Raw genomic sequence first — 16,178 nt, 5'->3', positions numbered from 1 at the left:
CTCACCAAACAGTTCAATGTACACTTCCTGCAAGGTGTGTGCACTGCAGAACTGATTTAGTTCATGGTGGATCTTGTTGAAGATTAAAGTTTTGTCATAATCTGCTGTGTAGTTCCTGACGACATCATATACTGTAAATAAAATCAAGAGTGATTAGCAGAGAGAAATTAACTAATTACAGATTAGTGCACAAGTATCAAAAGGTTTAAATCCTAGTTCAGCCAGACACCACCCTATAACTTCTATTGCTTCTCACCAAAGAAAAATTATAAAAATAAAATAAAAAATCATTGCTGTGTGATCATAATAAAAATTATAAGGGTAACCGTTAATTTTGAAATCAAAGCCTCTACACTTAAAGGGGTTGTCTGGGTTCAGAGTTTAAACTGGACATATCCCTGTTTTCACCCCATTTCATGCTCTCCTCTGCCCTGTGCTGAATCGCGCAGGGTAAAGGCATTTTTTTTAGAGATGGTTTGGGAAGGCTGGAAGTAAAAAAATGGAAATGAAAAAACAGAAAATCACCGAGTCTTGAAGGGATTAAAGGGAACCGGTCAGCTGCCATATGCTGACCACAGTGACACCAGCTGATTTTAGTGGTCTGTCACTCCTGTAATAGCATTCAGATAGTTTTAGAGTACTGACTTGGTACTGTTAAGCCTGCTGAGGACCTGCACAGGAGTGAAAGACCACTGAAATCAGCACTACCATATGCTACCCTCAGTGACAGTTTTTTCATAAATAAAAAGGTGAAATATATTGACTCAGATTTATGACCATCATGAAGTACAATGTTTCACGATAAAATCTCAGAATGGCTCGGATAAATAAGTGTTCCAAAGCTATTACCACATAAAGTGACACTTTAGAATTGCAAAAAATGGCCTGGGCAGAAGGAGCGAAAACTGGCCCGGGGTAGAAGGGGTTAATATCCTATTTATTTATTTATTTGATCTAACAATATGTCTAACAGAAGTGTCAGGCCCTGCACAGAAAAGTGGCAGAGGCCAAAATGTTTCTGGCACAGGCACAAGTCGCAGCAGAGTAAGGGGGTGTGGCAGCAGGAGTCGCAGCGAGAGGCCTGAGCTCCTGGTGTCATCTCTTGACCAGCAACCCAGTGGTTCTTGAATGGTTGACTCGGTCATCCAATTCGTCCCAAGTGACATCAGACACCCCCAGCCAAGAGTCAGTGGGTTCATCAGACAAACCTTAGTTGGCATGGCCTGGGAGCAGGCCCTGTGCCCTCACCTGTCCTTTTCTGTTCCCTCAGCCAGACAAGTATTAAATGCTGTGGGCTCAGCTCCACTATACAGCAAGGACCAGCTACTAGAAGACAGTCAGCAGCTACTGGCCAGCCAAGATGTGGAGGAGACATCCGCCGCTTCCTCTGGTAGGCGGGCAAGTAGTAATGAGGAGCGTGGCGTGGGAGCTGGTGTTGCGAGCGGTCAGGCTCCTGACCCCGAGACCGTTGAGGAGGACATCAGTGACGTGCAGACAGTACTTGATGATGTAGCCGATCGCACTTGAGAGCCGGGGGAATTAGGGGCTTCATCATCATCGGTAGAAGCGGGTGACAGCTTGCCCGTGAGGCGGCGGCAGAGCCAGCAGAGTGGCAGCAGTGGGAGGTCGTGAGCCAAATGTGCCCATGGTAGACCACCCGCTTCGCAGGAGCCTACCTGCCAGGAAATATAAGATTACAGTCACCGGTAATCACTTTTCCATGAGCCCATGAAAGCACCCTTGAGACACAGTCTATCCAGGACAGGAAACAGGAACTTCCGTGGAGAGCTTCTTAAGGAGGGACCCGGCCTCTATTCACCAGTTATTTGAGAACCTGTCCCAAAACATATAAACTTTTTATATATATATTTTTTTAAATTTAGCCTCTTTTTTTAGGGAGGGAATGTAGCTGGTGCTGTCATGGGCTCATGGAAAAGTGATTACGGTGAGTGTAATCTTATATTTCCCTTATGCCCATGACAGCACCCTTGAGAGAAGACTAGAATAGAAGTAGTCTAGGGAGGGATAACAGCCTGCAAAACTTTCCTACCAAAGGAAAGCTGATCTCTGGAGTCTAGATCTAGCTTGTAATGGCGGAAGAAGGTAGAAGGGGATTTCCAAGTAGCGGCCCTACAGATCTGCTCTAGGGAAGCTTCATCTCGTTCTGCCCAGGAAGTGGAAATGGACCTGGTTGAGTGTGCCCCGAATCCCAAGGGACAAGGCTCCCATGCCGAGGAATAGGCCAAGGAAATGGCAGCGACAATCCATCTAGATATTGTTCTGAAAGTGACTATCACCCTTGTTCCTCCCAGCATACTGCACAAAAAGCCTAGAGGATCTCCTCCAGGGCTCAGTTCTCTCAAGATATTTTAGGAGGCATCTTCTGACATCCAGAGTGTAATTTCCTTTCTTTTTCATTATTCGGAGCTTGGCATAATGAAGGAATGACAATGTCCTGAGATCTATGAAAAAAGGAAACTACCTTGGGGAGAAAAGAAGGGTCCAGCTTGATTATTACTCTGTCCTCCAGGATCTTCGTATAGGGAGCAGAGGCAGAAAAAGCAGAGATTTCCCTTACACGTCTGGCCGAGGTGATAGCCACCAGGAAAGCAGTCTTAAAGGAAAGTAATTTAATTGGCAAATCTTGTATAGGTTCGCATGGAGGTTCCATCATCCTGGACGATACTAAGTTGAGGTCCCATGGAGGGGCAGATATTCTGGTAACTGGTCTGGTACGACTGACCGCTTTAAAAAATCTTCTCACCCAAGGATGGTTGGCTAGGAAAAAGTCAAAATACGCACTAAGAGCTGAAATCTGCACCTTAAGTGTACTAATCCTCAGTCTTTTATCCAGGCCGTTCTGAAAAAAATCTAGTATTATCGGCATAGGAGGAGGACCTAAAGGGTCTATTAGAACCGCAGAAAAAAGCTAAGAAGTTCTTCCAAATTCTTAGGTATATAGAAGCAGTGACCTCTTTCCTACATGACAGGAGGGTATTAATCACATCACTGGAAAGGCCCTTCTTCTCTAGTATAGCCCTCTCCGATACCATGCTGCTAGGTGTAGATTGGTTACCTCTGGATGGTGAACCGGTCCTTGATACAGCAGGTCTCGTCTGTCTGACAGGATCCATGGTTCTGATATTGATAGTTTGCGTAGCCAGGTGAACCATGACCTTCTGGGCCAAAACGGGGCGATCAGAATTAGTCTCGTCTTGTGTTGCCTGAGCTTCTGCAGAACCCTTGGAATTAGTCTTATGGGTGGAAAGGCGTAAAGAAGATTGTCCGGCCAAGGTAGAGAAAAGACGTCTATGCCAGTTGGAGAATCTTCTGGATTTAGGGAGAAAAATATGAAATTTCCGGTTCTGCCTGTTTGCAAAGAAATCTACTAGAGGACTGCCCCAGAGGTGGACTATCTGCTTGAACACTGTTTGATTTAAACACCATTCTCCCTGATCTAGACGATTTCTGCTTTAAAAAAATCTGCTTTTTTGTTTTCTGAACCTTTCAAATGTACCGCTTTTATGAAGGAGACTGAGGGAATGATTATGGAAAAGATTCTGCCAGAGACATAAGATCCCTTGACCTTGTTCCGCCTTGCCTGTTCAAAAAAGACACTACCGTGGTGTTGTCTGAAAAGATCTTCACTATCTTTCCCTTTAATTTTAGAAGGAAGGCTATTAGAGCGAGGAGTACTGCCCTTAATTCATCTTCCCTGAACAACATCTTCTTGACAGTATGCCCCCTAACCTGTCGGACTTGCATCGGTGATGATTGAAATCTGCTCTTGCATACTCCACGGGAGTCCCTGAGACAGGTTTACTGGGTCTAACCACCACTGCATGGACTGAATGACCTGGGACGGAAGATGAAGTGGGGCATCCAAAGGGGATAGAGACCCGTGCCATTCTCTCAGAATCTGCCATTGGAGCTTCCGAGAACGTAGCAAGGCCCATTTGACTGCAGGAATTGTAGATGTCATCCTGCCCAAAACCGCCATTTCCTGTCTGATGGTTCTGCGTTTTGATGAAATCAAAGATTGTACTTCTTTCAGAATTTTGAAGACCTTGTTCTGAGGAAGAAAGTAGCATTGTTTCACGGAGTCTAGAATTAGGCCCAAAAATGAACAGCTCTTTGATGGGATTAGGTTTGATTTCTCCCAATTTATCCACCACCCCTCAAATATCCTGATAATTTCTGAGAGGTGGGAGGACAGAGTGTTTTCTGATTCTGCCACTACCAGTATATCATCCAGATAGGGTATCGTCAGGATATCCTTTTCTCTCACGTGAGCCATCACCTCTGCCATTAGCTTGGTGAAAAGTCTGGGAGCTTGGGATACTCCGAATGGGAATGCTCTGTATTGAAAGTGGTGGGCTTGCCCGTCCATGGATACTGCTACCATTAGGAACCTCTGGGAGTCTGCATGGATAGGGATATGATAATATGCGTCTTTTATGTCTAGGGTTGACATTACGCATTCCGGAAACAGCCCATTTATAGCTGACTATCGATTCCATTTTGAACTTCTTGTACTTCAGGAATTGGTTTAGGTATTTCAGGTTTATTATCATCCTGAAAGTCCCATCCGGTTTGGGAACCAGAAAAAGGTTAGAATAAAATCCTCTCCCCCTTTCTGACTCCGGAACTTCTATTAATACTTTTTTCTTTAGGAGGATAAGTAACTCCTGTTTTAAGGAGTGTTTTTTTTTTTTTTATAGACTTTTGATCCAGGTTTGTAACCATCATGCTCTCCGGTGGGAGCAAGGTGAACTCTAGACAAAAGCAGTCTCTTATGACGCCCAGGATCCAAGGACTTGCAGAGATCTTCTCCCAAGCCTGAAGATAAAGAGACAACCTTCCTCCCACCGGAATGGAACAGTCATTGTTGACTGTTTTTAGAATGGCTACTGGAGGACTGGGAGCTGAAAAGGAAACCTTTTTCTTTCCTAGCTTTGTTATTCCTCCAGAATTTCTGCCTTTTATCTTGGTTATATTCCCTCTTGTTTTTACGAAAAAACTGACGCTTTTTCGTCGGTTTGGAGGATTGAAAGCAATTTTTGTCATCTGCGGCTTTTTCTAATAAATCGTCCAAAACTGATCCGAATAAGAAATCCTCCTGGCAGGGAATAGCGCATAGCTTATTTTTGGATCCCGTATCTCCTGACCACCCCTTCAAACATATAGCTCTTCTAGCAGAATTAGCTAAGGCCGCGGACCTAGCACTCAGCTTTAAGGCATCTGATATAAAATCGACCGCCTTCATGATGGTAGGGAAAACCTCTAGTAATTGTTCTCTTGGGGTTTTGTTTTCTATGTGGGATTCCAAGTCCTGTAACCATAACTTAAGCAATCTTGCTGTGGAAGTAGCTGCAATGTTAGGTTTAAATGCCTGAGTACAGGCTTCCCAGGCGTTCTTAACCCCTTAAGGACTCAGCCCTATTTCACCTTAAGGACTTGGCCATTTTTTGCAAATCTGACCAGTGTCACTTTAAGTGCTGATAACTTTAAAATGCTTTGACTTATCCAGGCCGATCTGAGATTGTTTTTTCGTCACATATTGTACTTCATGACACTGCTAAAATTGGGTCCAAAAAGTTAATTTTTTTGCATAAAAAATACCATATTTACCAAAAATTTTGAAAAATTTGCAAATTTCAAAGTTTCAGTTTCTCTACTTCTGTAATACATAGTAATACCCCCAAAAATTGTGATTACTTTACATTCCCCATATGTCTACTTCATGTTTGCAGCATTTTGGGAATGATATTTTATTTTTTGGGGATGTTACAAGGCTTAGAAGCAAATTTTTAGGGACCACTACAGGTCTGAAGTCACTTTGCGAGGCTTACATAATAGAAACCACCCAAAAATGACCCCATTCTATAAGCTACACCCCTCAAGGTATTCAAAACTGATTTTAAAAACTTCGTTAACCCTTTAGGTGTTGCACAAGAGTTATTGGCAAATGGCGATGAAATTTGAGAATTTCATTTTTTTGACTAATTTTCCACTAACAAAGCAAGGGTTAACAGCCAAACAAGACTGTATCTTTATTGCCCTGACTCTGCCGTTTACAGAAACACCCCATATGTGGCCGTAAACTACTGTACGGGCACACAGTAGGGCGTAGAGGGAAAGGTGCGCCGTATGGTTTTTGGAAGCCAGCTTTTGCTGGACTGGTTTTTTGACACCATGTCCCATTTGAAGCCCCCCTGATGCACCCCTAGAGTAGAAACTCCATAAAAGTGACCCCATCTAAGAAACTACACCCCTCAAGGTATTCAAAACTGATTTTACAAACTTTGTTAACCCTTTAGGTGTTGCACAAGATTTAATGGAAAATAGAGATACAATTTCAAAATTTCACTTTTTTGGCAGATTTTCCATTTTAATATTTTTTTTCCAGTTACAAAGCAAGGGTTAACAGCCAAACAAAACTCATTATTTATGGCCCTGATTCTTTAGTTTACAGAAACACCCCATATGTGGTCGTAAACCGCTGTACGGCCACACGGCAGGGCGCAGAAGGAAAGGAATGCCATACGGTTTTTGGAAGGCAGATTTTGCTGGACTGGTTATTTTGACACCATGTCCCATTTGAAGCCCCCCTGATGCACCCCTAGAGTAGAAACTCCAAAAAAGTGACTCCATTTTAGAAACTACGGGATAGGGTGGCAGTTTTGTTGGTACTAGTTTAGGGTACATATGATTTTTGGTTGCTCTATATTACACTTTTTTGTGCGGCAAGGTACCAAGAAATAGATTTTTTGGCACGTTTTTATGTTTTGTTATTTACAACATTCATCTGACAGGTTAGATCATGTGGTAATTTTATAGAGCAGGTTGTCACGGACGTGGCAATACCTAATATGTATACAATTTTTTTTATTTATGTAAGTTTTACACAATGATTTAATTTTTAAAACAAAATGTTTTAGTGTCTCCATAGTCTAAGAGCCATAGTTTTTTCAGTTTTTGGGCGATTATCTTAAGTAGGGTCTCATTTTTTGCGGGATGAGATGACGGTTTGATTGATACTATTTTGGCGTACATGCAACTTTTTTGATCACTTATTACCTTTTTTGGAAAGTAAGGTGGGCAAAATTTCAATTTTCTCATAGTTTTTATTTTTTTATTTTTATGGCGTTCACCGTGCGGGGAAAGTAACATGACCGTTTTATAGATCAGGTCTTTACAGACGCGGCGATACCTAATATGTGTAGTGTATTTTTTTTATTCAGTGATAAATGTGTTTTTTTTTAATCTTAACTTTTTTCACTTTTTTTTTACATTTTTTGGACCCAGACCCACTTGGTTCTTGAAGATCCAGTGGGTCTGATGTCTGTATAATACAGTACAGTACACTATATATTGTACTGTACTGTATTTAACACTTTGTCTGAACAGATCTATGCCTTTTAGCACAGATCTGTTCAGCACCATGGACAGCAGGATGCCTGAGACGGCGTCCTCTTGCCATGGGAACCTTCCCCGTCTGCTCAGTAGTGATCAGAACTGCGCAGACGGGGAAGGCTGTCTGGGGGCTCTCTCCCTCTCCCATCGGGGGGCTGCAAAGGCACAGCACCTCCCCCGATGGGAGAGGGAGGGAGCTCCCTGAGCTGTTAACCTTTTCCATACAGCGGTCCGTACGGACCGCTGTATGGAAAGGGTTAAACGGCTGACATCGCATCACCGATGTCAGCCATTTATACCAGGGTGTCAGCAATGTTCTGACACCATGGTATAACCACTAGAAGCCAACGATTACTCAAGAGGAGGCGGGCGGGGGATCGCGATCCCGCCTGCCGCACCTCCCGCACCGCCTGCGACACCCCCCTGCACCACACCCCTGCACCACCCGCCCACATAATATCATTCAGGGGTGCAGGGGGGGGTTAATAAAACTTAATTTCGTACGTTTTAAAGTTTGATCAGAATCGGCTAAAAGCGCAGCAAACCGCAGGTCTGAATTGACCTGCGGTTTGCTGCGATCGCCGATACGGGGGGGGGTCACATGACCACCCTCGGCGTTGTGACAGGATGCCGGCTGAATGATTTCAGTCGGCATCCCGTTCGGATTAACCCCCGGGGCGCCGCAATCCTATTTTAACCACCTCAGCCCCCAGTGCTTAAACACCCTGAAAGACCAGGCCACTTTTTACACTTCTGACCTACACTACTTTCACCGTTTATTGCTCGGTCATGCAACTTACCACCCAAATGAATTTTACCTCCTTTTCTTCTCACTAATAGAGCTTTCATTTGGTGGTATTTCATTGCTGCTGACATTTTTACATTTTTTGTTATTAATCGAAATTTAACGATTTTTTTTGCAAAAAAATGAAATTTTTCACTTTCAGTTGTAAAATTTTGCAAAAAAAACGACATCCATATAGAAATTTTGCTCTAAATTTATAGTTCTACATGTCTTTGATAAAAAAAAAATGTTTGGGTAAAAAAAAATGGTTTGGGTAAAAGTTATAGCGTTTACAAACTATGGTACAAAAATGTGAATTTCCGCTTTTTGAAGCAGCTCTGACTTTCTGAGCACCTGTCATGTTTCCTGAGGTTGTACAATGCCCAGACAGTACAAACACCCCACAAATGACCCCATTTCTGAAAGTACACACCCTAAGGTATTCGCTGATGGGCATAGTGAGTTCATAGAACTTTTTATTTTTTGTCACAAGTTAGCGGAAAATGATGATTTTTTTTTTTTTTCTTACAAAGTCTCATATTCCACTAACTTGTGACAAAAAATAAAAAGTTCTATGAACTCACTATGCCCATCAGCGAATACCTTGGGGTCTCTTCTTTCCAAAATGGGGTCACTTGTGGGGTAGTTATACTGCCCTGGCATTCTAGGGGCCCAAATGTGTGGTAAGGAGTTTGAAATCAAATTCTGTAAAAAATGACCTGTGAAATCCGAAAGGTGCTCTTTGGAATATGGGCCCCTTTGCCCACCTAGGCTGCAAAAAAGTGTCACACATCTGGTATCTCCGTACTCAGGAGAAGGTGGGGAATGTGTTTTGGGGTGTCATTTTATATATACCCATGCTGGGTGAGAGAAATATCTTGGCAAAAGACAACTTTTCCCATTTTTTTATACAAAGTTGTCATTTGACCAAGATATTTATCTCACCCAGCATGGGTATATGTAAAAAGACACCCCAAAACACATTCCTCAACTTCTCCTGAGTACGGGGATACCAGATGTGTGACACTTTTTTGCAGCCTAGGTGGGCAAAGGGGCCCATATTCCAAAGAGCACCTTTCGGATTTCACTCCTCATTTTTTCCTGAATTTGATTTCAAACTCCTTACCACACATTTGGGCCCCTAGAATACCAGGGCAGTATAACTACCCCACAAGTGACCCCATTTTGGAAAGAAGACACCCCAAGGTATTCCGTGAGGGGCATGGCGAGTTCCTAGAATTTTTTATTTTTTGTCACAAGTTAGTGGAAAATGATGATTTTTTTTTTTTTTTTTTTTTCCATACAAAGTCTCATATTCCACAAACTTGTGACAAAAAATAAAAACTTCCATGAACTCACTATGCCCATCAGCGAATACCTTGGGGTCTCTTCTTTCCAAAATGGGGTCACTTGTGGGGTAGTTATACTGCCCTGGCATTCTAGGGGCCCAAATGTGTGGTAAGTAGGTAAATGACCTGTGAAATCCGAAATGTGCTCTTTGGAATGTGGGCCCCTTTGCCCACCTAGGCTGCAAAAAAGTGTCACACATCTGGTATCTCTGTATTCAGGAGAAGTTGAGGAATGTGTTTTGGGGTGTCTTTTTACATATACCCATGCTGGGTGAGATAAATATCTTGGTCAAATGCCAACTTTGTATAAAAAAATGGGAAAAGTTGTCTTTTGCCAAGATATTTCTCTCACCCAGCATGGGTATATGTAAAATGACACCCCAAAACACATTCCCCAACTTCTCCCGATTACGGAGATACCAGATGTGTGACACTTTTTTGCAGCCTAGGTGGGCAAAGGGGCCCATATTCAAAAGAGCACCTTTCGGATTTCACAGGTCATTTTTTACAGAATTTGATTTCAAACTCCTTACCACACATTTGGGCCCCTAGAATGCCAGGGCAGTATAACTACCCCACAAGTGACCCCATTTTGGAAAGAAGAGACCCCAAGGTATTCGCTGATGGGCATAGTGAGTTCATGGAACTTTTTATTTTTTGTCACAAGTTAGTGGAATATGAGACTTTGTATGAAAAAAAAAAAAAAAAAAAAGCATTTTCCACTAACTTGTGACAAAAAATAAAAAATTCTAGGAACTCGCCATGCCCCTCACGGAATACCTTGGGGTGTCTTCTTTCCAAAATGGGGTCACTTGTGGGGTAGTTATACTGCCCTGGCATTTTCCAGGGGCCCTAATGTGTGGTAAGTAGGTAAATGACCTGTGAAATCCTAAAGGTGCTCTTTGGAATATGGGCCCCTTTGCCCACCTAGGCTGCAAAAAAGTGTCACACATGTGGTATCGCCGTATTCAGGAGAAGTTGGGGAATGTGTTTTGGGGTGTCATTTTACATATACCCATGCTGGGTGAGAGAAATATCTTGGCAAAAGACAACTTTTCCCATTTTTTTATACAAAGTTGGCATTTGACCAAGATATTTCTCTCACCCAGCATGGGTATATGTAAAATGACACCCCAAAACACATTCCCCAAATTCTCCTGAGTACGGCGATACCAGATGTGTGACACTTTTTTGCAGCCTAGATGCGCAAAGGTGCCCAAATTCCTTTTAGGAGGGCATTTTTAGACATTTGGATACCAGACTTCTTCTCACGCTTTGGGGCCCCTAGAATGCCAGGGCAGTATAAATACCCCACATGTGACCCCATTTTGGAAAGAAGACACCCCAAGGTATTCAATGAGGGGCATGGCGAGTTCATAGAAATTTTTTTTTTTTGGCACAAGTTAGCGGAAATTGATATTTTTAATTTTTTTCTCACAAAGTCTCCCGTTCCGCTAACTTGGGACAAAAATTTCAATCTTTCATGGACTCAATATGCCCCTCACGGAATACCTGGGGGTGTCTTCTTTCCGAAATGGGGTCACATGTGGGGTATTTATACTGCCCTGGCATTCTAGGGGCCCTAAAGCGTGAGAAGAAGTCTGAAATATAAATGTCTAAAAAATGTTACGCATTTGGATTCCGTGAGGGGTATGGTGAGTTCATGTGAGATTTTATTTTTTGACACAAGTTAGTGGAATATGAGACTTTGTAAGAAAAAAAAAAATAAATTCCGCTAACTTGGGCCAAAAAAATATCTGAATGGAGCCTTACAGAGGGGTGATCAATGACAGGGGGGTTGATCAATGACAGGGGGGTTGATCAATGACAGGGGGGTTGATCAATGACAGGGGGGTTGATCAATGACAGGGGGGTGATCAATGACAGGGGGGTGATCAGGGAGTCTATATGGGGTGATCACCACAGTCATTGATCACGCCCGTGTAAGGCTTCATTCAGACGTCCGGATGCGTTTTGCGGATCCGATCCATCTATCAGTGCATCCGTAAAAATCATGCGGACATCTGAATGGAGCTTTACAGGGGGGTAATCAATGACAGGGGGGTGATCAGGGAGTCTATATGGGGTGATCACCACAGTCATTGATCACGCCCCTGTAAGGCTTCATTCAGACGTCCGGATGCGTTTTGCGGATCCGATCCATCTATCAGTGCATCCGTAAAAATCATGCGGACGTCTGAATGGAGCTTTACAGGGGGGTAATCAATGACAGGGGGGTAATCAATGACAGGGGGGTGATCAGGGAGTCTATATGGAGTGATCACCACAGTCATTGATCATGCCCCTGTAAGGCTTCATTCAGACGTCCGGATGCGTTTTGCGGATCCGATCCATCTATCAGTGCATCCGTAAAAATCATGCGGACATCTGAATGGAGCTTTACAGGGGGGTAATCAATGACAGGGGGGTGATCACCACAGTCATTGATCATGCCCCTGTAAGGCTTCATTCAGACGACCGGATGCGTTTTGCGGATCCGATCCATGTATCAGTGCATCCGTAAAAATCATGCGGACATCTGAATGGAGCTTTACAGGGGGGTGATCAGGGAGTCTATATGGGGTGATCACCACAGTCATTGATCATGCCCCTGTAAGGCTTCATTCAGACGTCCGGATGCGTTTTGCGGATCCGATCCATCTATCAGTGGATCCGTAAAAATCATGCGGACGTCTGAATGGAGCTTTACAGGGGGGTAATCAATGACAGGGGGGTAATCAATGACAGGGGGGTGATCAGGGAGTCTATATGGGGTGATCACCACAGTCATTGATCACGCCCCTGTAAGGCTTCATTCAGACGTCCGGATGCGTTTTGCGGATCCGATCCATCTATCAGTGGATCCGTAAAAATCATGCGGACGTCTGAATGGAGCTTTACAGGGGGTTGATCAATGACAGGGGGGTAATCAATGACAGGGGGGTGATCAGGGAGTCTATATGGGGTGATCAGGGGTGATTAGGGGTGATCAGGGGCTAATAAGGGGTTAATAAGTGACGGGGGGGGGGGGTGTAGTGTAGTGTAGTGGTGCTTGGTGCTACTTTACTGAGCTACCTGTGTCCTCTGGTGGTCGATCCAAACAAAGGGGACCACCAGAGGACCAGGTAGCAGGTATATTAGACGCTGTTATCAAAACAGCGTCTAATATACCTGTTAGGGGTTAAAAAAAACACATCTCCAGCCTGCCAGCGAACGATCGCCGCTGGCAGGCTGGAGATCAACTCTCTTACCTTCCGTTCCTGTGAGCGCGCGCGCCTGTGTGCGCGCGTTCACAGGAAGTCTCGCGTCTCGCGAGATGACGCATATATGCGTGACTGTGCGCAGGGCTGCCACCTCCGGAACGCGATCCTGCGTTAGGCGGTCCGGAGGTGGTTAAACTCATGACGTACCGGTACGTCATGGGTCCTTAAGGACTCGGGACCCATGCCGTACCGATACGTCCTAAGTCCTTAAGGGGTTAAGGTATATTTCAGCTCTTCTGTCCATTGGATCTTTTAGAGCTCCTAGATCTTCAAACGGTAAGGCTGATTTCTTGGAGATCTTAGCAATAGGGGAGTCTATTTTAGGAGGCCGATCCCAGGAAGAACATTCCCCCTCGTCAAAAGGATATTTTTTTTTTTTTTTTTTTTTTAAACAAATTTTATTGGCAGAAAATGACATTATTGTACATGGCTTGACATGTCCCATCAAACAAAATATGTGGGAATAGGTCGCATATCAGTAGATACAATAAACTACATCCGGTCAAAAATCAATTACATTTCTATTTTTACGAATTGCTTGATAGACAAGACATCGGAAATAATACACAATCATTTTCTCCATTTTTGTGCGCTAAATATCCCCCCCCCCCCCCCCCAAAATCAACATATATCCCTAACTAACAAAATTAGCTCCTTGTGGTTCACCATGTGTGTCACCTATTGTCTAAACCGGAATTTCATAATTCACAACATATCTCATCCCTCATGCCAATCACTGTCTAGTCTTCCAAGCGTACCCTTTGCTTTTTCCAGGAGATACCACTGAGTGCCTAGGAATGGGGCTACCAACTCCTTTATCTCATCTTGGGGTAGTATCTTTACAATGAATCTTCTCCATTTATTGAAGAAATTCTTTGTGGCTCTATCCTTACACTGTTCTGTGTCTAATCTTCCCATATACATTATCTGTTTTGCTATGCCCAAAACCTCCTCCAAAGTGGGCACCGAAGGGTACAGCCAATGTCTCAGAATACTTTTCTTTGCGGACAATAGCATTACATGTATCCCCTTGATTCCAATCACCTGCGAAGAGTTCCCCTCCGGGTCCGTCGGGATATAGTGGAGAATACATTGTTGAGGAGAGAGATCCAATCCAACATTCCATATCTCCTTGAACTGGTCTACTACTTCACTCCATAGTTGGGATAAGGACGGACACTCCCAGAGACCATGGAGAAGGTTAGCCTTAGGTAACTGACATTTTGGACAGGCTCTGATATAATGTACCGGGGCATCCTTGTAGGATAAATCAAAAGCATATGTCGCCTTATGAAGGATTTTGAATTGCATCTCTCTCCAGTCCTCACAGGTCACAGCCTGTCTCACTCTCTCCAGCCCCGCCCTCAGCTTTATTGTCAGCGAATCATCCTTAAGTTCTCTCTCCCAGTGTCTAAATACCTTGTTACCCAGCCCTATAGATTGGGTACTTTGGAGTCTACCATACAAATCGGACAATGTACCAGCCGAGTTGTCCCGGCCTATCAAGCCCTCAAACCAAGCAAGTCTATCAGAGTCTCCCAAAACTTTTGCCTGGTCCATGCAATATGAAATAACCTGGGCATATGCTAGGAAATGTGATGATGGTAGCCGATACCGAATCTGAAGTTGTGTCCAGGGAGTCAATTTGTATCCCGTGGGGGTTAGAATGTGTTTCAAAGTATGAATTCCTTTCTCCCTCTATTTATGGAATAGCGAGGATTGTCTCCCAGCCTGGAAAGCAGGGAGCGTCCACCGGGGCATATAGGGGGTGATATACACATAGGTAATTTATACATTTTCATGACTGCTCTCCAAGCAGCTGATGTATCTCTTATCAGGGTATATTGTTTTATTACTGGGGGCATGTCTCTAATTCTGGAGTGCAGAAGGGCCACCAAGTCTTCCGGGGCTACCTGCTTCTAGAGCCCTATTAGAAAAGAAGGAGGTATGCCATATCCAGTCTTTAATATGTCTTGTCAGGGCAGCCAGATTATACCTTCTAATATCCGGTATATGGATCCCGCCCTCCCATTTCGTCAGACAAAGTTTTTCGTAGCTTATTCTGGGGCGTTTTTTTTCCACAGAAATTTTATGAAGGCCCTTCTAATCTTGCCTACATCTTGATGTTTTATAAGTAGGGGTATGGTTTGCATCGGATACAAAAGTCTAGCAAAACTGATCATCTTCAAGAGATGCGCCCTTCCAAATAGGGATAGTGGGAGGTTAGACCATTTCTCCAGCTCCTCTCCTATTTTCCTAATCAAAGGGTCATAATTTAGAGAATAAAGAGCAGTTGGATGCCTTCCTATTTTAATCCCAAGATATGTCAGATAGTTTGAAACAATCTCCACTCTAGGATTGGAATCTGATCGTGGAGTATGTCCCTGTAAGTATAGGAGCTGGCTTTTGCTCACGTTTATTCTATAACCAGTGGCCTCTTCATAGTAAAGGAAGGTGTCTAACACCTTATTTAGATGATCCCTTGGGGAGTCAAGAAAAATATATAGTCAGCAAAGCAAATTAACTTTACCTCTTGCTTTCTTACTTTAATACCTCTGAAAACATTTGTCTGTGTTAGATATCGGACCAATGGCTCCAGAGCTAGATTAAAAAGGAGTGGGGAGAGAGGACAGCCCTGTCTGGTACCTCTCATAAGTTGGAAAGTCTCAGATAGGAAACCCGGGAAGCTGACCCTTGCTTGTGGTCTTCGGTGGATATTTCCTTTTAACATTTTTCGGAACAAAGAATTTTTTGTCTGGTCTTTTCCATTCCTTTTGAATTGGGGATCTTATGTTTTCATTTATAGGAAAAACCCTAGATTTTCTATGACCCAGGTCGCCAAACATAATCTGCTGGACTGTCTTTGGCTCCTTGGGTTCGTCCACCTTCATTTTAGCCCTAATGGCTTTAAGCAGGGAGTCCGTGTCCTCATGGGAAAATAGCGGATTACCAACTGACTCCCCTTCTGAAGATGAATCCGAACTACCACAGATCTCGCCCTGTTCCGCTCTGAATCCGAATCTGAGAAGCGACTAGAATGAGCCTGTTGCCCGGGGGGGGACGATGGAAAAAAATTCTTAAATTCCTTCATAGACTCCGCGATTTCGGATTTCACCATGTTCTTAATATTCTGCATAAATTATGGGGACTCCTCTTCTAGCATCTTATTAATGCAGTGCTGGCAAAGCAATTTTGGCCAGGAGGAGGTTAACTTTTTCCCACGTGTTTTAGCAGTCGCCTTCCTAGGGCTCTTTTTAGGATTCAAAAAAATAAACAGAATGGACCCCTTAAAATAAGGAATTTGTAAGAAAAATAGTGGGGATTAACCCCCTTACCCCACCAGGAATACCGAACGCGTATCGAGGT

At 43.6% G+C, this 16,178-nt stretch overlaps 1 protein-coding gene across 5 annotated transcripts in view; it reads right to left on the bottom strand.

Annotated features, from left to right (window-relative positions):
* Nucleotides 1-16,178, bottom strand: part of LOC121005185 (erlin-1-like) — a 343,035-nt gene that overhangs the window by 260,275 nt on the left and 66,582 nt on the right. For all 5 annotated transcript variants that reach the window (XM_040437766.1, XM_040437767.1, XM_040437768.1 and 2 more), the window contains one exon: nt 6-131. In XM_040437766.1, the coding sequence (XP_040293700.1) occupies nt 6-131 (126 nt within the window). The remainder of the gene's footprint in view (nt 1-5; nt 132-16,178) is intronic.

Source organism: Bufo bufo, chromosome 6, assembly GCF_905171765.1.
Source record: "Bufo bufo chromosome 6, aBufBuf1.1, whole genome shotgun sequence".
Taxonomy (NCBI): Eukaryota; Metazoa; Chordata; class Amphibia; order Anura; family Bufonidae; genus Bufo; species Bufo bufo.
Note: the sequence above shows the minus strand (reverse complement) of the source record. Positions and strands in the feature narration are given on the sequence as shown.